General features: G+C 38.4%; 1 protein-coding gene across 1 annotated transcript in view; it reads left to right on the top strand.

Annotated features, from left to right (window-relative positions):
* Nucleotides 1-359: 359 nt before the first annotated feature.
* Nucleotides 360-25,898, top strand: part of SMARCAD1 (SWI/SNF-related, matrix-associated actin-dependent regulator of chromatin, subfamily a, containing DEAD/H box 1) — a gene marked incomplete at its 3' end in the record, with an annotated part of 33,415 nt that continues 7,876 nt past the window's right edge. Inside the window, exons 1-12 of the mRNA XM_008935828.1 lie at nt 360-547; nt 3,834-4,005; nt 6,068-6,131; nt 10,232-10,311; nt 12,303-12,404; nt 13,040-13,124; nt 14,547-14,947; nt 21,477-21,679; nt 22,559-22,649; nt 23,889-23,988; nt 25,486-25,545; nt 25,793-25,868. Of these exons, the coding sequence (XP_008934076.1) occupies nt 360-547; nt 3,834-4,005; nt 6,068-6,131; nt 10,232-10,311; nt 12,303-12,404; nt 13,040-13,124; nt 14,547-14,947; nt 21,477-21,679; nt 22,559-22,649; nt 23,889-23,988; nt 25,486-25,545; nt 25,793-25,868 (1,622 nt within the window). The remainder of the gene's footprint in view (nt 548-3,833; nt 4,006-6,067; nt 6,132-10,231; nt 10,312-12,302; nt 12,405-13,039; nt 13,125-14,546; nt 14,948-21,476; nt 21,680-22,558; nt 22,650-23,888; nt 23,989-25,485; nt 25,546-25,792; nt 25,869-25,898) is intronic.

Here is a 25,898-nt window from a genome sequence, read left to right as displayed (position 1 = left end):
ACAAGCAGATCATCAGTCAGCCATCAGATACCACCAGTGTGTTTCTGTCCATGTCCTGATGAGCTTGGAAGTAGTTCAGAGGATTTTGGTGATTATTCATTTTTACGAAAATAAACATGTATTTACAAGTAATTATTAACCTAAAATACATGATCTTTTAAACTTCCTGGTATAGAAATTCCCTGTCTGATGTAAGAGGGCTGAGCATCTTTTGCCTTAAAGTTATCACTTTAAGGAATACAGCTTACTGGAGTTTTCCATACTTGAGGGTGCGAGTGCTGTTTAGATGGTTGCTGTGTGTAAGGAAGAAATCGCAGCTATCTGATGCTGGAAGTCCTAAGTCATTGTCTCCTATTGAAATGTGTTGCACAGGGTATTCTGCCAGCCAAGAAACTCCTGAAGCCAAGAGGACGAGGACACAGCCTTACTTCAAGCAGCGGAAGAGGGTGCAGTTCCTAGAAGTGTCTTCAGACAGCGACGAGGAACCGCCGAGGAGCTTCAGCGCCGCGAAAGAGAACAGGGCTCCGAGGAGAGCTGCCGTCCTAATGTATGCTCTAACCCAGTTTTCTGTCATGTTTCTGCAACCTGGTGTGATGTTCTAAATCAAAATCCTGAACTGAAAGTCAGAGGCTAGGTTCTGGTTTACTGGTCTGTGATTTATCTACCCCTAACTAAACTTTACTGGATTTTCAGGGAAGAAGAATCCCAACTTTAAAGCCATTTTCTTAGAGAGGACACGAAGGAAGAATTTTGTGATGTTGAATGATAGGTGTGATGTTCATTATACATTTGTGCATTTGCCTGTCTGAAATCCTTTTAATAACACTTGAAAATTTAACTGTAAAACATTTACTTCATTGCTTTTTAACTGTATTAGGGTTGATTTTAGCATGTTTCATTTTTTTTATGAAACCATAGTGGACAGGGAAGCAAGTAGAGCTTTGGTGTGTAGTGTAAGAGTTCCTGAGCTAAAGTTAAGTGTTAGTTGCATGATGTGTTTGCTGTGCTTAGTGGAGTTTTTTTTTTTTTAGTGATTTTGAAATTTATATTTTTGAATAAGCTGAGAGAGAAGACAGTAGTATGCAAGCATAACTTGTGCGGGTGCTAAAAAGGTGGCACTAGCAATGCAGGAGAGGCAAGATGTAAACAGACATCTCATGCAACCAGTTGGAGTGGTTTAAAGAACCCCTTGCTGTTTGTTACCTGCTAGTTACATGTCTGTGACCAAAAAGTGGTAATTGTGCTGCTTAAGTGTTGGTAAACAAAACAAGGTGGCTTAACCTGCTTTTTTGATAGTCTAGCTGAACTATTCTGCAGAAAACTTATACCAATAGCAACCTTAACGGGTGTAATCTCTTCTAAGTCCCAGTGCAGAGCATGGAGATACTGGAGCTTGTCAGCAGAAATGAAATAATGCTTTTGCCTGCTGCTGTTATCTGAAAGATCTGATTTTTTTTTTTTTTAATGCATCTTCCCTGAAGTTTCAATCTGAGGCAGATATTTGGTAAGAAGAAGAAGAAAAAAAATTAGCAGTTAGCAGAGTGAACTCTTGTTTCTGTCTGTGGTTTAAACTGTAGATTGTGTGAGGATACAGAGATGTCAGACTGAAGAAAAAAAATTAGCAGTTAGCAGAGTGAACTCTTGTTTCTGTCTGTGGTTTAAACTGTAGATTGAGGATACAGAGATGTCAAACTGGTTGCATGCACCAAAGTGGCTTGTGTGCAGTGCTGTGTAAGTCTGGTTACACTACTTCTGGGATCAGCCCTTTCTGGAAGCAGTACAGGCAGTTTTGTACTCTGTGGAGCCAAAGCTAATAAACCATGCCAGATCCAACTCGCAGAGCCACAGCTTGCTATTTCTAGACCGCATTCCAACTACTGGGAGTGAGAGACAGCAAAGTGGCTCCTAGTGGGAATGATGAACATAAGCTACATTCTTCTGTACTCTTCATTATTCCTGTGTAGCTCTGGGTCTCTTACGCCCTGGGCACCCCAGTGCCCGAGACTGGCACGGTGTGCTGGCTCAGGTGCTGATCCATGTGTACTGAACCCACTGAGCTGTCTCACGAGTGGCACTCTGGTTGAGCTAATTGAATGAGAGTGTGGTAGGAGTTAGCTTGGATCTGGCCAGGCTTATGAGTTTGGGCTAGTGCTGAATTTAGCCTGGCTTTGCACAGAATCAGTTGAGTGTCTTTGCACTGTGTGTTTTAGTGCATGTGTTATCTAGTGTTGGGGAATTTTGTGGATTTTTTCCTTTCTGCAGGGTATCCCAGACCCACTAATCCTGAATAAGGGACAGAGCAGAAAGCAGAAAGTTCAGAGAAGAAAGCATGTCTGTCCTAAAAGGGAGCACGCCACAAACTTCACTACCAGAGTCACAGTCTGGACTCTGCTGGAATAAAGCAGAACACTTACACAAGATTTTGTGGGTCAGAATCATACCCGTTCAGTGGTTAAAGGATTGTTTCTGCATGCTTGATAAGAACGTGATTATACAGAGAGGACAAGATTTATGATGTGTGCAACTCTGGCTTTGCTGACAAGTATCTAGATCTTAATTCCTGATAGGAAGGGTAGTGTAGTTGCAGTGTTATCATTTCCATTTGGATTGATTCTCTTTTTTTAAATGCAGTTTATAGAGAAACTTTATTTCTTATTAAGGCAAAAAGATCTGAAATACGCTAACAGAATTTTAATATGCCATTTCACTAAAACTTTTTAAAAATTAGATACTGGATTTACCTTCTGAAGCTTACAACTGTATGACTTGGTGGATTGAAGAGGAATTTGGGTTTTTTGTTTTGAGGATTTTTTTTTTTCACTCTGAGTCACAACCAGAGAGTCCACATGGCCTTCGGAACAGGATAGGGAGAAAAGGACTACTTGATGAACAGTTGTCTCAAAATATGTTTACTCTTATGTAAGTGGCATATTACTACTTTTTTCCAGTATTGTATTGCAATCTACCTTTTTCTACTGCTGAAGAAAGATATAGTGAGCAAAACCAGGTTTATTTGTCATCTTTTACCCATGTCTCTATAGAGACCTGCAGGCAAGCATTTCTGATTGGTGAAGTCCCTATGAAATGACAAACTCCATGCAGTCAATTAACTTTCATTCAGGAAAGGAGATTTTTGTGTCTGTGGAGGGCAGTAGAATGGGAGACCTGTGCTTAGGTTCAGTCTTGTCTGTGCAACTGAGTATTGTGAAAAACAAAGGGATTGCTTTTCCTGCCCGTTTGGTTTCATAATAAGTCTTCTAGTAAATTCAAGACTTTTCTTTTTTCAGAAGGGGTCTTCCCATGTTTTGATGTTTCAGATGCTGCATAAGCATCTTTGAATTTTCTTTCTCAGTGAACTGAGAACTAGGACAGTAAGTTGATACCGAACAGTTGCTGAAGAGAATGTAACCTGTATCTGTTTATACGTTGGACAAATAAATACTGGCAAGACTGTTTGAGACAAACTTGTGATGGTCTGATATAATTCAAGTGGCTGAAATGATAAAATGTATTGATAGTTGTTGCTAAATTGATGAGTAGCCTAGCACAATATGAGGGTAAGTCATGGTGTTTCCCTTTGCCTGTTCCTCCTTTCTTCTTTCCCTTGCTAAGTTGAAGTGTGTTTACTGCAGAGGACTGTGCTTAAACATATGTGATTCATTTTGCCCTGAAGAGGAGGTATCACTTCAGGTTGATTCAGTGTTACTGATTGCATCTAAGTAGACTTTGTGCCATCCTCTTGGTTTTGGTTTACAGTAATGTTCTCGTAGATTAAAACAGTCAAAATAAAAAATAAAATTTTAATTATTTCTCTCCTAACCCATATATCATAGCTCTGACCAGTCTGAGGATGATGAACAGCCTGAACTACCCCAGCTGGCATATGGAAATGGTGGGGATCAGGTGCCAGCTGTGAAGAAGAGTGTAGAGGAGGACATGAAAGATGGAAAGATGCAAACATTGAAGGAACTTTCTCCCCAAAGAAGTGACCAAGATTTACTAGAAGTAATAATGCTCTGTTCTTTTGATTTATTTTGTTGACTATTTTGTAAGCAGTATTCCTAAACCTCTGGCTTTATTAAAGAGAATAGTGTTAATTCTTACTAGCAAAAGAGTACAGCAAAGTAATGTATTTTAGGGGAACTACAGCCAGGTAACGTTTCCATATACAGATGCATACATAGAGATGCTTACCTGTATACAAAAATGAATATATATACACACATACTTTATAAATATTTTTTTAATTTAAAAAAAACTATAGATCAGCTCATCAACAGTGAATTCCAGTGTATAGAAAATTTTTGTCTTTGATTCTCTTGGGATGTTTAGTCTTAGTCATAACTGTCTTGATTGATAACTATTGATAACCACTCTTGGTGGAGTGCTGCTAACTGGTTAAATGCAGAATGAGTGAAATTATTGCTGTCTTCTCCAGTAGGTGAAACGTTGCATCCTTGCATTTATGGAATTTAATATTTAAAGAATTCAGTACTTCCAGTGAGGCAAAAAGAGAGGAGGTTTGGACTTAATATAATTTATTCTGATTATGCTGACATCTGAACCAGAGATACTCTTGGCCATTGTCCAATGTACAGTACAATCTACAGTAATACTATAGTAACTTAATACAGAAAAGTATCTTCAGTTCAGTAAAATATATTTTTACCAACATTGCTTTTCAGTGCTGATATATAACGAGGTTTTCACTAGCTTTAGTTTTCAATGTTAAATGTGTTTAATTTAATCTATTAAGTTTCCTTGTTGGTGAAATGTTGTTAAAGAAATATAGATATTTTACTGGTGCTTCTTGCTGGTTGGTTGTGTTTGGTTTTTTTTTTGTTTTTTTGTTTTTTTTTTTTCCCCCTAGTGCATCAAGCTTTGGTTAGACATTTTATTAAGGAAGGAGAGGTTGCAAACAGCAGGTGTGGGATTTCTCCTGGATGTTGTAATAAAATTTACATTGTAGCTGTCCAGAATGTCTGAAGCTTCAATTTTTGGCCACACAGAATGTGTTTAAAACAAAGAGTGATAACAGTTTATCTTAGATTAGAAACTAGCTAGAATTGACAGGTAGTCTGTCTGACTTCTGTTTTGTGACTTCACTGCTGTCTTAATCCCTCAGTGGTATGTAGTGCTGATGGTATTTGTTGTCAGAAGAGTGTAAGATAAGATAGCTCCTGTATCAGCAAAACTTTGTAGTGGGTAAAGGCAGCACAAATTTTTGTTTGCAGTTGCATATCCACAACTTCTTGAAGGAAGACAGAGAAATATTATGCAATCTATTGTTCACTCATGAAGGATCTGCAATAGTCTGTCCTGACAAACTTTATGCAACTGATGAAGGCTATTAAGGAAAAATCATGAGCCTTTTTTAAAGGAGATAGTGTGTTTATAGCAAGATTGTAAGATGCTGTTTACAAATGTGGACAGCTGCTTGGGAAACAGGATTCCTCATAACTTCATATTTTGTGTTCGGGTTTTTTTCATATTTGTAACCTTTAGGCTATTTGCTTCTGTTGCAGTTTTCACTTGCAGAAACCATTCTAAGTCTCAACATTCAAATAATTTGTAAAAATCATGTATTTTGAGATTACACATAGATGGAGAAAGAATCTAGGACTGCAGGAAGTATAGATAAACTTTGAGACATGTGAAAAGTTTCATGCATCAGGGAATTGACCAGTATGACATAACAGCATACAACATTTTATGAGTTAAGAAATTAGTTTTTTGTATCATCTGGTTTTGTGATAGTAACATTGAATAGGTTTTGAAAAAAGCTTTTAAGTAAACCTGCATGGTATATTTATGAAGTAAAGGAAGTGATAATAAATGCCACTGTGTTAAAAATGTTTTTTCCAGTAGGTTTATTTAAGGTGTTTCCAAATACAGCTTATATAATCAGTCTAACTTGCACCTGTTGATTTTGTTCTTGAATTTTATAATACATACATTTTTGTTGTGCAGTCTTGAAAGTGTATTTTAGTCATGATGATCTATTGTTGTCCTCTGTTCAACTGGATTAAATCTCATCACTTAGCAGTTGACATTTTTATTTTTGCAGTTAATAGAATCAGCACACTCAGAGGATGAAACAGAACCTGCTGGTTTGAAGTCCAATGATGAAGGTATGTTTAACAAAAACTTTAGAAACTACATCTAATTCAGTGATGTAAACTTGGTTGGGAAGTGTTTAAAAAGTGGTAAAGCATACACTAGAATTTTTACTATTTTTTTTAAATTATAATAACACAAAAATGAAATTACAGGCTGTGCGAGAGGAAGGAGTACGCAGACCCAAACCCAACTATAGGAAAAAAAAAACCAATTTGTTCTGTGAAGCTCAGGATTGGTTTACATGTAGGTCCTTAAGTGATTTCTGTTCTTGGTGGCTCCTTCTTGGCCCAGAAACCGAGGCAAATAGTAATGGGCAAGCAGTAATAACTCTAGATGTTGTCGGTGAGAAATCCGTTGGTATGGAAAAGATATGGAATAAGTTGCCACTCACAACTGGCCACTGTTTGTGTTAAGGCCCATCACAATTTTCAGGTTGAAGACTTGCTTGTAACAGAGTAGGAATTTTTAGTCTTAAACATTAGACAAATCCCCACGGTTCTCTAGCAAAACATTGAGCCCACAGAGCTTATGTAGGTTGTTTTATTCTGCATCTGAATTTGTGCAGTTTCACCCTGTTATCCAAGCCAAGCAAACAAAAATCAAACTAAAAAACCCAACACGTGGTGTGGGATTATGTATAGAGTGGTAAGCATGTGAAGAAGTCACTATTCTTGGGCTTTGGGTTTGTTTCTTGACATCACCTAAGTCCAGGGTTAAATCTCCTTTCTTTACTAATCTTTCTGAGTGATCTGCTGGGGTTGTTAAGGGCACAGTGGAAGGTTGGCATGAATATCAGTGTCGTTAAAAAAAGCTGATCTGTTACAGTAGTCTCCACCTGTTTGCAGTTTAGTTGTCCATGGCTTTCCTGAGAGAGATCTTCATGGATGCAATGGAAAAAGCTATTTATGATTACTCTTGATTATTTTAGTTGTTCCAAGTGTCTTTTCAGTCAGTATGCTATGGATTTAGAAGTGATGTTTAGGAAGCTCATGTGCTGAGAGAGAGCAGTTTTACTCCCTTTTTAAAGTAGATTTTTTGCTTACTTTAATCTTCTGATTTTTATATACAACTTCAAAAATTTTAAACAATTATTGGAAAGCTTTAAAACATTGTGTCAATTTTAATGATGGGTTGGTTTTGTGTGTTTGTGGTTTTTTTTATTTGTTTGGATTTTTACCCAACCAGACCAACATTTGGAGGTTTGTACATACATTATCAGTTTCTATAGATAGGACTTAATGGATTGTGGCTATAGAAAACTGTAGCTTTCATATTTTTTGAGGGACACACTACTTCTGAGTGCTGCTGCTCCTGGAAAATCATGGTGCTTTTCAAGGGTTTTGATTAATATTAAACCAATTTAAGCTGATATATATCCTTAAACTTTGTTACAGTTCATAGTGTTTGAACTAAACCACTTTGATTACTGGTATGTAGGACCTGCCTTTTGGCCATTTTTGTGTAGCTCTAAGAATGCTGTTTCACATCCTTTCAATGGAAGCTCACAGAAAAATCTTGGCAGCAAAATTCTCACTAATCACAGCTGTTGTATAAAATAGGAATAAGCGTGCCTAAAAGTAGTGGTATAAATCACCTAATTTTGGACACATTTTTTAGAAATGGAGACATTACTGAACATCTGGTTATCCTCTTAATTTATGATATGCTTTGCTTGGAGTGTTGACTGTATGAGAGATGAGGAGCAAAGTACAGTTTTGAGAAGCATGGCTGTAGTAGGAAAAGTGTAGCCAAGCTGCCCTCAAATTTTTCTGTCCTTTCAAAATGACAAAATTTGTGTTTATAGCTTGAATTCAGTAGTTGCATATAGTTAAAACAAGAAGCATCGTAGGTGACTTGCAGGTCTGAAGATTAGATGTGACACTGAAAATACATGTGTGAATAAAAGATGTGAAGTTATAGTAATACCTGCTGCTTGTGGTTGGTTTCTGGTGGTGTTTTCTGTTAATCTTGAAAACCACGAAATCAGTGAGGGTACGTCTGAGCCGAAGCCTCTTGTAAATGTGTGTCAACTGCTTTTTGAATAGACAAAAATGATTGTTTCTTTTGTAATGGTGGGGCAAGTCACAGTAATGAGGTCTTTTGTAGAGGTAGCTGCAGATAACAGTGGAAGTAATCACAGAGGTCTCTTTAAATTTTGAAATCCTGGAGCTGCTTTTCTCATTGCTCGTTAATCATGTAATTTATAGAGAACAAGGATTCCTCTAGGAAGGCCTGGTGTGTATTGCTTCCACTCCAAGGATGGTTCCTATCTACAAGTCATGGAGTTTCTTCATCCCCTCAGCAGTATGTTCCCTTAGCACAGGAAGGAATAATTAAGTGTGCCTTGCAAAGTGAATGAATGTCTTCAGAAAGTTGCTTGGGGTTTTTTTTGTCACTTGCAGATGTAGTGGTCTGTAGAAGACAGCAGGTTGTTTTCTAAATTCTGTGGTGGTAGCTTCCTGAGACTATGGTTATTCAGAGACTTTGCTGTAGTTTAATTGCCTCTAAAATTGCTCATGATTGGGCTTTCTTCAGAGTGCTGAGTGCTCAGCCCATGACTTCAAAGGAGGGAGATCTTAGAAATACTCTTATTTGGAACCCATCTATTTTTTTAGGGCAAAGAGGTTTGTAGGGTCACTGTTCATATTCAGAGTTACTCATCCTGAATAAAGTTGTAATTGGGCTTGAGCAGAAATAGTATGAGGCCTCTGTGACTTCTAGTAGTTTACCCAACAGCAGCTTGATAGCCCCTGTGCATTTGTCTTGATATCAAAGCCATTTCTCACACGTAAGCATAGCATGGCCTTTCCAGGCAACCTTGTTGAAACAGTGTTCTTGGGCAGAAAAGTCAAGGTCTGACTGGTTGAAGGAGAGCCACCTCCTCTCCACTGTCACGTTCTCGAGATGCTTTGACCTGTGCCTCTTGTATATATTTACTTATATGTAGAAATACATGGACTTTCAGTGTTTTCTGGTATCTTTCCAGATCCTTCATTTAAGGAAGAATTGCTGATGCTTTACTGTTCTGCCTTTGGGGTGTTTTAGTGATTAATTTTTAGAAAATAATTTTTGTCACATGGCTGTTTGACAGGGTGGATGAGTCTAGTAGAAAATTTGAAAGTATTCCTCACAAAATGTCTTTCTGTACAAAGAAATGTGGCTACTTAATTTTCCACAACTGAAACTATTCTGATCATCTAGACAGTCTTTTTGTCTGGAAAGCAAGCATGCTTTTTGGTGTTTGTGCATGTTCATGGATCTCCTTTGGCAGTCTGAGAGGGGATTTTGGCCAGAAATGCTGGTGTAGAACATCAAAGCTCTGCAGGCAGTTACTCTTCCATAGAAGATTTAACTAGCAGTACTATTTCAGATTGTGGGCTAGGAATTTTCACAGTAATTTTGTCTGGTAGCAGTTGCTGCTTCGAGCAAAGCTGCTGTGCAGAGAGGGTGGTAATGTGTTCTTGCCTTCATGAGCTGTGCACAGCAGCAGTCAGAAAATGCACCCAACTGGGCAGGCCTTAATGCCAAGATGATAATCTCTTGATAATCACCAGGGCCCAAAGATCTTCAGAAAGTACTGGCTCATATGAACTATTCATAAGTAATATGGTTATCACTGATATTTATTTATCACCGACTTAATATGTATAGTTTTACTTTAAGCATTTGTATTTAATGTTGAAAACTGTTTGGTGGTAAGCCCTCCAGTGTGCATCTGAGCCAGAAATCAGTCATCAGCACTTCCAGATTGGCAGTGATGTACATTCTCCAAATCATGACTGGGATTCAGCCTTGATTAAATACCAACTTTCCAAAAGCAGTCAGCTTGAATGAAAACACAGACACACACTTGTATGCAAGTTGTGTATACAGCACTTGGCAATTAGAAAAAAATAAAATAAAATAAACTTGGAGGTAAATAACATGTATTTTCAAGCAGCTGCTTTGCTTGAAGTTTCAATGCATGTGTGAACTATAATAACTATGCAGACTAGAAAGCATCTTGTGCAGGTGGTAAGTAGACACTGTAATGTGGGTTTGATGCTATTGGTGTGGGGTGAAATTAATGAAAGTAATTAATTCTTCTTTCCTGTCTTGATTATTTTTAAAGCTGCCTCTCATAAAAGAAAAGCTGCTCCCACGAAATGCAAAAAAATAGAGCCAGTTGCAAAAAAGCCAAAAGCTAATGATGTAAGTACTGTTTTTTCTCTCTGAGCATTGTCAAATGAGTGGAATTACCGGATTTGGTCAATAACTGTGGTGTCATGAATTTGGTGTCTTTTATTAGAAAATGCAATCAAATTAAACTCTTGCCACCTGAATGAGATTTTTTTCCTATTTTCTCCTTGGCAATTCTGAATGGAATTGCCTGCTTTGTTCTTCAGTGTTTGTGAAATTGTATCCCAGTAGCCTGTTCACTGGTTTTGTAGACGTTGATGGTGGGTATGTGAGGCACTGGATAACATTCAGTTTTTGGGAACATCAGTGGGAGTTACAGGCCACAAATCACTTTGCCTCATCAGGTCATTCCTTGTGTTTCTTCAAATAAATGATCTTCAACATCCGTTGCTACTGTTTTTTGTGTTATAGAAGTCATGTTGTTTACATATCTATTTAAAACTATGACTTCGAAAGATGTTTAAAATGAATGAATTTGTTACAGTTAAAGGACGGTTACTTTTGACCTCTGCTAATAATGATCCTGGTGCATTCAGGTTGGTATTTGGCAGGTCTTTTGCAGTTCTACAGTGCTGTCATGAAACTAGCTCCCAGGCATCTCAGTAGACATCCTTGAAAATCACTTCTGGTAGAGAAAGTTATTCTACAGTGAATACTGGAGGAAGGTGACTCTTTGTGTTGAAATTTAACCACATATTGTCCTTGTTCAGAACAAAATAAAAAAAAAGAAAACAGTTGAGAGTTTTCCATGAAAACACAAATAATACTACTCATATTTCCCTGGTTCCTGGCAGAGAGATGTAAATTTTTGTGAGGCAGTAATTGGTGGGGTTTGGGTTTGTTCCTTGTCACCAAACACCTGGGTTAGGTTATGAAGGAGACTTTACTGATTTATTACCCAGGCAGCCCAGCAGCCAGTGCTTCACTGGACCTGGTTTCGTGTAGCAGTTTGATTTCTGTGTTTAACAGTTCTGTCGTGGTGAATAGCAGAAGGATTGGGAAAAATAAAGCTGAAACACTGTTTTTTTTAGAATTTGTAGTAGAGAATCATAGTGAGATAACTTGTGGGGTTTTTTTCTTGCTCTTGCTTCTCCTCTGGTTCCAAAGATGGTTCCTGAGAATAAAGTGTGCTCTCCCAGCTGATGTATGTGCTGTAGCTGTACTCTTTAACAATACCATGGGCTCACTGAGGAAAGGAACTGTCCTCTGTTACTCGGAGTGCTTCTTGGTGATATGGTTTGTGTCCTTCCAATAAATATCAATATTTACTCTGCTGAATGATGCTCAAACCTGTGGGCGTCTCTGCTGTAGATAAGTAGATCTGTAACCACTTTGGATTCAAAGGTCTGAAGAAGAAACTTGTGTAATTCTTTGTGGAGAACACGTAACAGCAACTTGTGGCATGTAGTTTTGGCACTGATTCATAATAAAAATCCCTTTTTGCAGGCTGATAGTAGCTGTTGGTGAAGCTATTGCTGATCAAAGCTTTTGCCAGCTTTTGATGTGACTCTGTGGTGCTGTGACACTTCTTTTATACCTGTAAATCTTCATATAAACACACCACCTGACATGCTTGGTTAAATTCTGCACACATGGTAATCTAACCTGACTGAATGTTAACCCTGCCATCTTCTGCCTTAAATATCCAGAATCATTACTAGCTTTTTATGTTAAAATATAGAAACTAGATAATTCTGAATTGTTTGTATTTTAGTATGTGACTTTGCACTGTGTATGTCTACCAAGTAAGAATGCCAGTCTTTCAGGACTGAAGACATTCTCTAAGCTTATGAAAATTTTTGGTTTGTTTAATTATTGGCTATATTTAAGGAATTACTTCTGCACTTTGCCTTAAGTGCTTTTGTCATTTAGAGGGGCTCTTTAAGAGTAAGCAATATTGATTTAGTTTGATTGATTGGATTTGTTTGTTGTTTTTTTGTCTTCCCTGTTTCTATCCTTTTGATTTATATTAAACCTAATAGGTTTCTGTTTTTTTAATGTAGCTTGGTGAGTCCAAACCCCAAAGACAATGGGAGAGGCAAGAAGTTTCACGAGAGAAGCTTGTGAAGAGGCTGAAATATGTGTTCCCTAAATTGGCTAAGGAGGTGAGCTCGTGTCTCCTGATGGCACGTCAGGTTCTGACTTCTTAAGAAATTTGTAGCTGTTGGTAGTCCAAACAAAACAGTTCTTTGATGAGCAGCACTTTTGGAAAGAGCCCAGGGTAGGAGAAGTGTTCTCACTGCTACTGCTTTTGAAATGTAACTTGACCTGAACTTGGAGCAGTTGGATGTAATCAGGACTATATGGAACTTCTCATCCTACTTTTTGGGTCCTGTGACAAGCCTGGCATCGTCAAATTTGATGCACTATTACAATAATGCATGGGGAAGTTAGGCCTCTCTGTGTCACACTTCTCTCCTGGATGACTAGATACACTGTGCACTTTGTATCAGTTTAGTACCTGCTGATACTCAGCAGCTGGTGAGGGCATTTTAATCCTGTGCTTTAAATTTGTGTCTCCTTACCTTTCCAAAAAGTAGAGTGCAACTCTGCCTAAAGTGCATGCACAAGGATCAACTGGAGGGTTTTCTCCTTTGGATTTCCTTTATTTTGAATCATCATACAGGGGGTTTCTTTGCCATGTGCAATTAAAATTAACTGTTAGTGCCTTAATGTTACCATGCACAAAAATTCAGTTTTTGCTTATCTTAACACAATACAATTTTTTATCTTTTACTAGGAACTGAGAAATGTGCTTCGGGAGCATAACTGGGTGTTTGATGAAGCACTAGAGGCCCTGGGAGTATTTGCAGAAGATGATGAGGGTAAAGACAGATTTCTAATCCATTTTATCCCAAGATAAAACAGACTTTAGGAAAGATTTGAATCTCACATCCAGCAATGACCGTCCTGGCAGCACTATGCCTAGAAACTTGCACTGATTCTTGAAATTAGTATTATGGACAGGGTAAAAACAGGAAACTCAATTTTTCTTTAAGTGTCATGATTACTTTATCTTTTGCTCTGCAGGTAGAGATAAATACACTTGCTTTCCTAATACAGATTTACACAAGTTGTGTTATCTATGGGTGTAGCATAAAATATATTTTTGAAGTGTGTCAAAGCTGACACCTGCCCCACTCCTGCTTGTTTAAAAATAAGTTCTGGGTTTTAACTGGAGTAATTTGTAAATCAGTAGTTGCAAATAAAAGGTGACAAGTGAAATATGCATTTTATCTTCTAAAAATATATTCTAGGAAAGAGAAATACTAGAAGTAAGCCTTAAATTACGCATCCAGTGCTTATAAATACCGGTGCATTAAATGTAGTAGGGAGCAAGAGTTGTGATTCCAAGTAAACCTGTGAGTTAAGTACTATGTAATGATTACTTTTCAGAGTGTTACACAGCTGTCAGATATGTATAGGTTTTACTGTATCAGCTATTTAAACATTCTTGGATAGTGTTCTTAAATTGGGTTCTTTACAAGTGGAGCTGTGGGTATGCATGAGGTTGAGACCTTGCTGCTGCTTCTGAGAAGGCAGACATTGGGTCTGGAGTCAATCAGCAGCAGGCTGGGGTTAAGCAGAAGATAAAGTGCTGCAGGTGCTTTCTGGCAACAAAGGAAGAAAAGCCCATATGAGTCAGTTCTGAAAATTACTTGCTCACACTCTGTTAAATAACCTCTGCCTTACTTTAAGACAGTGGAGGTATTTTAGTTGGAAATAAGTCATTCTTCTACTTACTTTAACAGGTTTTTGTTGTTCCACCTCTGATGCTGTACAAAGATGCATTAGAGTGGAAAAAAAAATTTTTGTGGTGAAAGTAGGTTTGTCTTCTGCAGTGAGCAGAATTAGCATCTCTGCAGTCTGAGTGGAGTGGGACCAGTATCTCATCCCAGCAATACATCAGTTTTTAACTATCTGCTTCTACCTCAGAGCTTCTGCAGCTCACACATGTGACAAAGTGCTGGTCATCTGTATTTTAAGGTAGTTACTTAAGACTTTTTGCTATTTGAGCAGTATACAAATTAGCATTGCTCATCTTATACTAACAGTTGGTACTGTTTAGATGTTTAGAACAGATTCGCACAGTATTTGCTCTTCTTTCCTCGGAGTAACACCTGTTGAGTTGCTGTGTATTAAATATTACAATTGTTTATATGGGGTTTATTTTGGAAGAACAGTGGGTTTTAATTTGCCTTTAACCAGTATGCATTGACTTGTTTCCTTCTATATTGGATGCACAGACATGGAGCTTCCTCCCGAAAGTGAAGCTTCTCACTGGACCAAAGCCTCTGTTGAGAGCAGAGTTGATGAGAGTAAAGAGAAGGCAGAGCAGAAACCTCCTGGGAAGGAGCAGAATGGCTTTCAGAAGGAGGACAAAGACAAAAGGAGCGTTTGGAGTACTAAAACAGAAGCAGAAGACTCGGAGGACGAGTCTGATTCCGAAGATGGTGGTAGCTCCCTTGATGAGGACTATGACGACTACATCAGTGGCGAGAGAGTGATGGACGATGGCTACAAAGCGAAAATCCTCAGCTTCCTGCAGGATGCTTCCCTGAGTGAACTGGCTTTGATTCCTCAGTGTTCTCAGAAAAAGGCTCAGAAGATAATAGCGCTCCGGCCCTTTAACAGCTGGGAGGCTCTGGTAGGTCTGCATTCTTCTTTTCCCATCCCCAGCCTGCCTAGAGTCAAGGTGACTTCAGCCTAGGGAGGCTTCGATGGGTGGCCTTATCCTGATTAGGCTAAAATGCTAAGTTCCTCCTAAGCCAATAGCATTTCAAATAGTGTCATATGACTCGATTTTTGAATGAATTAAGGGGTGATTTTTCTGGAAAACTCAAGCTGATTGGCTGACATGACTGTCAGTCACTCTGTAGCATAGAAAGTTGGTTGATTTCACTGCAGAAGAAGAAACTGGAGCTTTCGCTTGGGAAGGAGGTGTTTGCTAGCCCGTTCTGAGCTCTTAGAGCTGATAACCCATGCAGGAGGCAAGAACGTGGCAGCACCTTTACTGCAGACACTTGAATAGCAGCAGCAGCAGCGGCTTCCAGGGCAGCTCCATGATTGAAGGTGCCAGCATGGATATTTTCTGTTGCATACAAGAAACAGTTGGTCTCTTTTTCTTTTTTTTCCCTGGTCTTTTTTGTGTTAATCTACTGCAGTTTAGTCTCTAGCATGGCTTTGCTAGCTGAGTAATGCAGCCATTTTTTAGTGCAGCGAGCTGCTGTGTTTTTATTAATAAAAAGTAAAGCATCAGAAGACTAAACCACAATCCACAGCAGAAGGGAAAATGATATCTCTTGGTAAGTAGATTATCTCCTGTCACTGGGATGTTACTTTCAAATGTTTCCCATGGCTTGTTTGTTGCCTTCACATTTCATTCAGTTTCAGGTAGCTGCAACATATCGGACCTGGTAAGAGCAGTGCCTGGTAAGAAATTTGAAGTGCATTAGAGCAGTTTTTCTTGGTTTAATTTATTAGTGCTTTAGATTTTAAAGCAGTAACTGTGTGTAGGCCTTCTTAGACAGTAATTGGTATGGCTTTTTTTATCAGTGCGTGCTCTGAAACCTCCCCCACTGATGCATGGGAGATCTGCTTGTGTATTCTCAGAGCAGATTAGAGCTTCTTCAGTATGTGTAAAACAGTAACATTAATTATTCAGTGTGTGAAATGCTTTGCCAGAAAAAAATAAAAGATAGTAAACAGATTTTTAAGGAAAACAAAATGATCTTTGTATATTGTATTGCGGTGGGGGGGGACCAGACAGGAGGAGAATGCTTGAAAAAAACACAAGGTGCAGGTATGCTGCAAAAGAAATCCGTTTTGCCCCAAGCCTTTGGCTTCTAACAGAACATCTGTCACACAGCTATTCCTTTCTAAACTTGTTGGATTTTGCCTGAGCTTAGTTCTTTGCAGAAATATTTGCTACAGGGCTGTTCCCTTTTTCTCAGTGTAAAATATTTTACATGAAAAAAAAAGTTGCATGGGCCTGTTTGCATTCAAAATTTGTCTTTCATAAAGATTGATGCTGTCAACAGCCACACATTTATGTAGTACTGTGGATACTTGCCCAGAGTAGTAGTAGTTTGCAGCAGACTTTAGCAGATGTTTCATATCAGTGTGGATTTAATTGTTTATACAGATCCCCTAGCTCAGTGATGCAATATTTTTCCAACTAATTAACAAGTGCTAGAATAATGGAGAGAGCTGATTCAGTTTCACTGTTAAAGAAATTGGCTTAGTTTTATGGTCTTTTTACGGTAATGATATCTTTTGTAACACAGTGTAAAGCAATAGAAGTTTTTACCACTTGTTCATTATTAGTACTGTGAAGGATTTTAAGGTTCTCAGACTGAGATTAAGACTAAAACCTACTTAAATGGAAATTGAACATCTTATTCCAGGAGAAGGTAAATTAAAATTGCTTTTTTATTCTAGACATGCTTTTGGACTAAGTTTTTTCAGAAGGATTTAAATTCATTTCAAGCTTGTGTAGTTATTAAGAATGCTTGAAAATTACTTATTCTTTGGAGCAAATATTTAATACATATAACTTGATCTAGTAACACTTAAAATACACAGAAAAAAATTAACAAACATGGTTCTCAAAAATAAATGGAGAAAGGTGAAAACATCCATGTTCACAGGGATTGCTTCTTTCAGCAATTTAGAAATGCCTGTACTGTAGATCAGCAGCATTTTTTGGGAGGATAGTTTTATCCAGTGCTGGAGATGACCAGCTAGGAGTGCCTCATCTCAGACACTGGACTTGCATAAAGAGTGCTTGGGTATGTCCTTGAGGCTTTGTCTTCTCATCTGGAGAACTGATGCTTCTGTGTTGAGGGTCTGTGGCCGCCCTCCGGAATACGTGTGTATGGGGAGAGTAGTAGGTGATGGGTTGGGATGTGTGCTCCTCAGGTGTGAGCACCTTTCTGAGTACTTCTATTCACAGCTTAAAATTGCACATTGCTTTCTAAGGGCAGAGGTTTGGAAGGTTGATCCCAGGAGCCTGTAGTGCAGAAGCAAGCCCAAGCGTGGAGCTGAGACGGAACAGGAGGTGTGATGCCCAGAGGGGAGCTGCCAGAGCAGAAGTTGAGGAGAAGCAGCTCTCCCCTGCTGGGAACTGTGCACTATAACACAAAGGGAGCAGATGGGGGTGCTGGGGTGTGCAAACTAAAGGAAAGGTAGTCGACAGAAAGTAGGGCTGTGAGGGCTAGGTGAAAGGGAGGATCACTGAGAACCTGACTGTTTGGGGTTTTGGTGACTACCTGCTGGCACGTGGCGCCGGCCAGCAGGCATTGTTATTTCTTAACTTGGTGGAAGTACTTCTGGACAGCCATTGCCTTCAACCCTCACTCCTCTAAAAACCTTGTTGCACATGATTATGTTTTAACAGGGCGCTCTCTCCCAGACTTGGAGTCGGACAGTGTTGGGAGTGGCAGCTCCCAGAGCTGTTCCCTCAGCAGACAGGCTGTGGACACAGTCGTGTAATGCCAGTACCTGCATGCCAAGGAACAAGGGCAGAGCCAGCACTGGCTCCAGAAGGCACCTAGCTGAGCTTTTGGGGTCTGGAGAGGTTCTGTTCCTCAGCCTGTGGTGTGTGCCCAATGCAGTTTCATGCTGCCTTTGATAAATGCAGGGGTATGAACTGGAGGAAGTTTAATGCTGTCTAGCCTCTTATTTTTAAGGGTTGTAATTGTTAACTGCTTGAATTCCCTTTTAGCACAGAAACATGTATTTATGAGTTTTACTGTGTTCTCTCATTTGCAATATTATTCTGTCCCCAAACAATTAATCTCTTAGCATTAAAAGACTTTATGTGAATTAAACAATGTCCAGTGTCTTTAAAAAAATCTCAAATTCTTAATGAGTATAAACAAATTGAACTGCTACAAAATGTGACGTAGAAATTCTGACATAGGTTGTATTTAGCTTATCCCTTTTTAGGGGAATGGGAGAACTAAGCAGTCAAAGGTGGACAATTACTGGTCATGTCCTGTGTACTACCACAGTATATCAGCTAGGAGACAGAAACTCGGGGGAGTTTCTTGGCCTTGACTATTTTATCTCTCATTTTGTTCGGCTGCACATGTACAAACTGCTATGCAAACCAAACTATCAGGAAATCTAGAAGCACCTTCCACCAAGTCAAACAGAAGGGAAGCAGCAAATGCATCAGGTTAGAAATGGGAGCTGCTTAAAGTGGAGCTGGAATTTGTTGATTGAGGTTGAGGCTGACTTTTCACCCTTGAGCAGTACAGTGAAATCCCACATTACCTTCAAGTGGTGTAAAAGAAGGCCAGGCAGGACGTGCCACCATGGTGGTTATACACCATGGGGCACTGCTGCAGCCTGGTACCCCACTGGACCTCTCCTCAAAGCATGCTGTGGAAGCTCATGGGTTCAGTTGTCCATGATGGTCTCACATCTTTGGACCTCATTTGAACAAAAAAAAAGAGAACCTTGGTGGATGTCAGATCCTCTAGTAAACCAAAGGCCACCCAAGGATCTGCTTTTTCTGCATGACAGGGTAACAACATCATGTGTTTCACTGTAAACCAGTGGCTAAAGTGTTTCTTGTTGTAACTTGGAGATGAATGCTGATGTACTGACACAAAGCAGTACAGTTTCTGTTAATAGCAGATGGCTTCATTCTCCACACCTTTATTTATAGATTACAGGACTTACATTCATGCCAACCAAAGCTTTAGGCATCAAAACAAATATTGAGGTTTTTTTTAATTGCCTATTAAAAATCATGTTCTTTATGTCTCTTTTATTTCTAAAAAAGGTGTCTATTTAGAACACTTATTCACAAGCATTGACACGTGTGCCTTAGCCTGGTTTAACCTATGAGTATCGGTAACTTTCTGCGTGGTGTTTAAAATGAACAAAACAAAAAAAATCCAAAACAGTAACAGTGGGCTGACAGTAGAGGGCATCACTGGTTTTTTTTGAGTCAAAGCATAGCCTGTTTGTACAACTGAGCTGAACAAAACTCACTTTGACTCTGCAATGTGACAATATTGATCACTTATTTAACAGATAATAGATGGATCATAGAACCCCATCTTTTAAGGAAGGACTTCTAGGAGGATATATGCCTGTGAAGTCTCATGCTAAATTTTGCAGATACCTGATTTAAAAATCAGAAAAATCTGTGTGGATACTTTTGTTTTTACAAAAGGATGTCAAGTCCAAAGGATCTTATATTCTTCAATTCTTCCAATCAGTTAATAAAAATGGAAAATGAAGATATTTTCACGTTACAGTGAAATAACGTAATGGATAAATAGGAGTGAAAATGCTGTAATTACAAATATTAACCCCAGTTACTAGAGAAATTACTTTATTGGAAGGTTTTACACTTTCTGCAGATGGTCCTACATAGAATCCAGGAGAACCTTATGGGCCTGAAGGGCCCATAACTTGTTTTGGCACAAGTTCAGGCTTCTTGGCTCTAAAACAGAGAAAATTCATATTGTAGTGAGGATACAAAGTTTAGAGGAAGGAAATATAAAGTAAATAGTGTGGACTTGAGGAAGCAAGTAATGGAAGTAAGGCTTCTGTGTCAAAATCAGTAGTGCTTTATGGCTTAAAAGGAAAGAAATGAGGAAAATGTTTTAATTACAAATACGATGTCATATTGTAGGTCTGTGACTGGCACAAGGTTGTAAGTATGAGACTTGTGAGTAGCAATTATCTCAAAAAAAATATAGAGTTCTTGGAGAAAGCATGTGTTCATGATTAATGTAGGAGGGATTGTGGCAGGGAGCCATTATTTCTTTTTTTAAAAAAACAAAGATGCTAGATTTGATGCATCTTTAACAAGCGTGAGTGAAGTGGCTTCCTGCCCTTAGACTCAGAATACAAAGCAGCAGCAGAAGTTGGCCTTGGTCAAGGTGGGAACACATGAAGTTTGAGAAGATAAGGACATGGTAGCAAAGCAGTTAGAGCACTTTTCTCAGTCAAGGCAGAAGGGATAGGGGAGCTACAGTGATACTGAATGTGGCCTGTCCACATGGCTTGGCTGTGAGCTTTTGGTTCAAATAGTGGTGTGCTTCATCTTGGTAAAGCAGGTGCACTCAGGAGTGGTAATGGGCCTTGAGTTAGTTTATATTTACATTTTGGTTCTGATATCTTGACTAGTCCTTTCCCAGCTTGTTTGTTATGACATTTAGAAAATGTGTTTGTGTGTTTTATTTGTCCATCAGTAAAATGAGGATAATACTCACTTGAAACATGCACATAAAAAAAACCCAACCAACCAACCAAACAAAACAAACCCAAAACATGAGAGAAATAGAGTGGTGCCAAGACCTTGTCAAGATTGATGGTACTGCTTATGAAAATGTACTGGCCAGTGTTAATGACAGGTAGATTTGTGTAAGTTTGTGTTTCATAGATTTCACAGGAGGTCGAGTTCATTGCACAAAAAAAGAGTTTAGGTGAATCTTAGGTTGGTGAAGAAATTATCCTCCAACAGTGAAATGTAAAGAACTAAAAAGAGTGAACCAGTTCTTGCTGATCTTTTGGGCCTGTCAGTACTTGGTGACCAGAAAAAAAAAATGTACTTTTGCGAAAATTCTTATCCCTTAAATCTTTAATTTTTTTCCAAGTCTGCTTAAGTCTGATTTGAATGCACCATTCGTGGTACAGTTAGAACTGGGACTGAGTAATGCTGAGATCCAGAGAGGTTCATAACAAAATCATAACAGCCTTCTTCATAGGCTGGTTTGCCTTGATGCCTGTGTTATGCTTACATCTTCTATCTGTAATATCTGCAAGGTATTGCTTCAAAAGAGATTTAATAATAATCTGTATCTTTTGTCTTTCTTCTGTGCTTATGTTACTTTGCTGTATGTTGCTTCCCCTTGAGGATTTTAAGTGTTTAAAGCTCCTGTATTTTACATTAGAAACTCTTCAGAGAAATTCTCTTTTATTTTAAGATGTTTTACAGTGCAAGGAGCTGTAATGGCGACCTTCAGCATGGATTCACAGTTTTGCAGGGGGCCAAGTGTGTAAAGAATATTTTGAAGTTTTGAGAGGAGATGGGGATGTTGTTGCTGTCTTCTACTTGAACTACTTGCTGCCTGCAGCAGATGTGGATTTTCACTATGGCACCTTTACTGCAATTACTAGTGTTCATAGGGTTTTTTATTCTTATTTTGCAGTTTACAAAAATGACTGAGACTACTGGTTTGTCAGGAGACATAGTCTTGAACTGCAAGACACTGCTCAAGGAGAGGGACGTGATTCTAAAGCTCATGAATAAATGTGAAGACATTTCCAATAAACTGACAAAGCAAGTAACCAGGATTACTGAAAATGGAGGATGTGGAGGGGTCATAGGAGAACTCGCCATTCTGAATCAGAGGTATTTTTCCCTTTTTTAATACGTACAAGGATGTTGGATAATAAGCTATACTTGAAGACTTATTTTTCAAACCTGTAGCCTCCGAAAGTAGCAGGAACTGTTTGACGCTTACCAGCTCTCCGTGAGCTAGGTAGGGATGTGCAGCCCTTGAGGGAATCCAACAAATGTTTTTAAGTGTATCAGGAAATCTGGTGAGAAGAATAAGAGCATAAATCAAAAAGGTGTAAACAGTCCTCAGTGCCTTGTTTTAGTTGCTCCATGTTTTGATGAAGTGCATACAGGTGAAATGGGAATGGCTGCAGTTACACCATGGATTAGACTTGGAGGCTGTTAGTGGTGATAGCAAAAACATCTTAAACTGTGTCTAAAACTTGAGACAAAGAAGGATCAGTTTGAAGGAAGCTTATCAGTGACGTCGCCTTGGTAAAAAATACTGAACTAGGCAACTTGCTGTGTTCTGCCTTGTGGGTGTTGCGTGTGTGTTTGGTGCGAACACCACCAGGCATTGTACAGTGGAGCTAACTTAATGATGGAGCTCCTAAATGCCACTTAATTTTGGGTGCATTTTAAAAATTAGCAGCTGTGTAACTGCTTTTAACTGCTTGTGGTTTACTGATTTTAGAAGAAAGGTATTTATTGTAATTAATTTTGGTCATTTAAAAAGCATGAAAATTCAGATAAACTACTCAAAGTTCAGAAATGCTCTTTGGTATTCAGGTGACTGATTAAATATTCTTTTTCACTACACAAGGAAATCTGGAGTATGTTAAAATACAGGCAATGCTAAACTTCCTATTCTGTGATTTAACGTAAGCATAAAGTTGTTTCATGGAGAAACAAATAAAAGATGGTAACATGTTAAACTTGATTTCTTCGCAGGTTGGAACTCAAGCCTTATCAGAAGATTGGCTTGAACTGGTTAGCCCTGCTGCATAAACATGGATTGAATGGCATACTGGCTGATGAAATGGTAAGTGTGAAAGTGATCGTTTAAGAATTGTTAAAAGTTTTGCCCAAATGGCTTTAAGTTCTTTCATTTTCTAGAAATCCCAAGCAGATTTTAAGTAATTTGTTTTGGCTAATATAACTTAGGTTGCATGCAGTTCCTCCGAAAGTTTAGAAGCTGCTGAGCCCTTACTTTCCATTTGAAAGTCAAAGGTAGCCTAAGATTCAGGGCCACTGATAATGACAAGTCATGTGGTGTTTTCTGATGCAATCTGAACAGTTTCTACCACAACAAATTATTCTCAAACCATTCATTTTCATAGCTCCTTGCCCACAAATAGTTTGTTCTATTACTCCAGCATTTAGGTGAATGAGCCTCTATCTTCTACATTTCTTCATCAGTTTCAAAACAGGTAGTTAACAATACAGGAAAAAAAACCAAGTGGGTAGAAAACTTTTCTGCTTCTTCAGCTTTTTAACCATCTCTTGTCATGTTCCCCAAAATTTTTTAAAGAAGAGAGGAAAGCTTCTGGGTTTGAGGTTTTGTTTGATGTTGACACGAGCAGTAATTGTAAACAGAAAAAAACTTAAGTGATGGAGCTACTAAATGATAAATGTCTTGTCATTTGCTTTTAATCTGGCTGCTCTTTGTCTTGTGATGAGCCCTAAGAGAATGGATGGGTTCAATTCCTAAGAGTAGACAATGTTTCTCAACTTCTCTATGCTTTGTATTTGTAAGAACTACCTTATGTGCCTATTTTAGGGTAGATGAGGTGAATTTTTAAATCCATGGTACAGAAGACAGGATAGGGAGTATTGTCAGAAACACAGATATACTTCAAAGAAATCAGATTTCCATGTTAAATTCTACTTCAGAAATAACTGGAATATCCTTTGTACAAGTGGCTTAAATGGAAAGAAACAACTAGCCTCCAAGTAATCATTTGTCTGCAGCACTGTTTCAGGGAGGTAAACTTTTGAAGATTTGAGTGATGAACTTGGAACTAAAATGCAAAACTTCATGAATGGAAATGGTGACTCCCTAATGCTCAAACGTTGAGCTGAAGAGATAATTGAGTTTGAATGCAGTTTACTTAGGAAGGAATTGTATTCTCTAAAACAATGTGGTTAAACAGAACAATTTTTCTGTGCAGATTAGTAGTCTTTAGTTAATGTTGACTACAGTGTAATTGCTTATGAGTACAAAATACTGTTATGTTCTATAGATTGTAATTTTTGCTTAAATGGATTTGTTTTCTCTCAGGGTTTAGGAAAAACAATTCAAGCTATTGCATTTCTAGCTTATCTCTACCAAGAGGGCAATAGGGGTCCCCATTTGATAGTTGTGCCAGCTTCAACACTAGGTGAGTTACAAGCTTCAGAAGTATTTGTTTGTCTAAAGAAAAAAAAAATGAAAATTTTTTCATGATTTTCAAGACTGTGAAACAAAGATAATTTTGTGAAAGAAAACTTAGTTTTCTTATGGTGATACTGAGCTCCTTAAGTAATTTGAATTGGAATGCAAACCATACTGAAGGCATGCTTGTTCTGAGTTCATTAAACCCAGCATGGATGGGTTTTTTTAATATGCTTTGTACGCTTCACAAAAAATAAAGCTCCTCGTTACAGTTCAAATTTGTGTACTAAGTAGCCTTATTTAGTAAATATTGGCTGAAATTCCTGGTCTTTAGTCTGTGCTTAGGATGAAGTTTCATGGCATTTGAGACATTCAATGTCTTATTCCCTCTTTGCTAAACAGAACAGGTCAAAATCCTAAAATTATGAGGCTGGCTGTCTTTTAGTTGTGTTTTGATTGTTTAATGACCTCAGCCAAAAGCAGGAAGAATATGGTGGAATAAAACGTGAACGAAGGAGATGAGTTCAAGGAGTAACTAGGTCTCTGTGGAGTTAAATTTGGTTTTAAGTGTTTATAGAAAGGAGAAAGTAGCAAGTTTAATTTAGAAAGAAAATGCTGCTTTTAATAAAAATAATTCGGGCTTCCAAAAACTTCTCAGCAGAGTTCAGGAGGGCTTTCAGTGTGCTTTTTAAGTCCAATAGAACTAATTTTTTTAAATAACTCTTAAAAATGCATGTTACTTAAAACGCAAGGTATACATAAAGCTGTAAATGAAGGTGCTTTTGTGAAGTGAATTGTAGAGGCTGGTGAGTTGTTGCAGGTTGGCCCAGGCCATCCAGCACAGGGTTTCCTGGGGATTGCAGTCTACCTGCAGCTTTGTTGACACTTTTCTGGAGGCATCCTCTCATCCCTGACCTGGGTCTGGCCTGGGTCAAGTGGCATTTACCAGAGCCACCATTCTGCTGGTTTGTTTTTTTTTTTTATTTTGGCTCAGCGTTGTCTTGGCTGTCAAGAAGCTTCCCCTTGGGCATGGTGTAGTTTCTAGTGGCTGCTCTGCTGGCTTCACACCTGGAGCTGGATCAAGTTGTCAGGCTTCCTTGCCTACTCCCAGGGGCACTGTCTCTCCTGATGAAACACTCCTGGGTGCGAGTACTGACAAATGAAGTGATTTGCTTTCTGTGGAATTAACTGTCTAGGGGAGAAATTAGGCTGCAAAGTTAAGCATTGTGTTATTTTTACATGGTGGTTACAGACCATGCAGGTCTGTTTCTGTAGGAGTTTAAAGTGCAAGCTGGTTAAGCAAAAGTGATTCAAAGCCCAGTTGCAGGTTGATTTCCCAAAATATTAAGGAAATATTAGCATTTAGACAGAAAGCTTCAAGAGAATTTAAAGGGATTTTCTTAAAAATCAGATGTTTGGTTTAATGCTAATGTGTGTGTCTGAAGTTAGGTAAGACATAATAAAGTATAAGTAATTTGTGTTTTATTTTAACGATGTCTTACAGACAACTGGACAAGAGAAATTCGTCTCTGGTGTCCTGAACTGGACGTCCTCGTTTACTATGGTGAGGAATAAAACAGAAGAGATTAAGTAATACAGTTTCTTGTGTGTTCAGCCTAAGAAAAGGTTAATTGCTCATGCCAGCATTGTTTTAAGACAGTTGTTTAAATACACATTTGTTGCTGAATGTACTTCTGTGTACTGGCTTAATGTATCACTTATGAAAATTATTATATTGTAGTATATTTTTTATATATGTGTGTGTGTATATGTATATAATTGTACTCATTTTATGTTTTGCCCTTTTGTAGGATCCCAAGAAGACAGGAAACATCTCAGGGTGGACATTATGAATAAAGTTGTTGATTTCAATGTGATTGTAACTACGTAAGTACAGTAATTAAGTAACAAGTGAGA

Source organism: Merops nubicus, unplaced genomic scaffold (assembly GCF_000691845.1).
Source record: "Merops nubicus isolate BGI_N331 unplaced genomic scaffold, ASM69184v1 scaffold22092, whole genome shotgun sequence".
Classification (NCBI taxonomy): domain Eukaryota; kingdom Metazoa; phylum Chordata; class Aves; order Coraciiformes; family Meropidae; genus Merops; species Merops nubicus.
The sequence above is the reverse complement of the archived record's forward strand: the minus strand, read 5'-3'. Positions and strand labels throughout refer to the sequence as shown.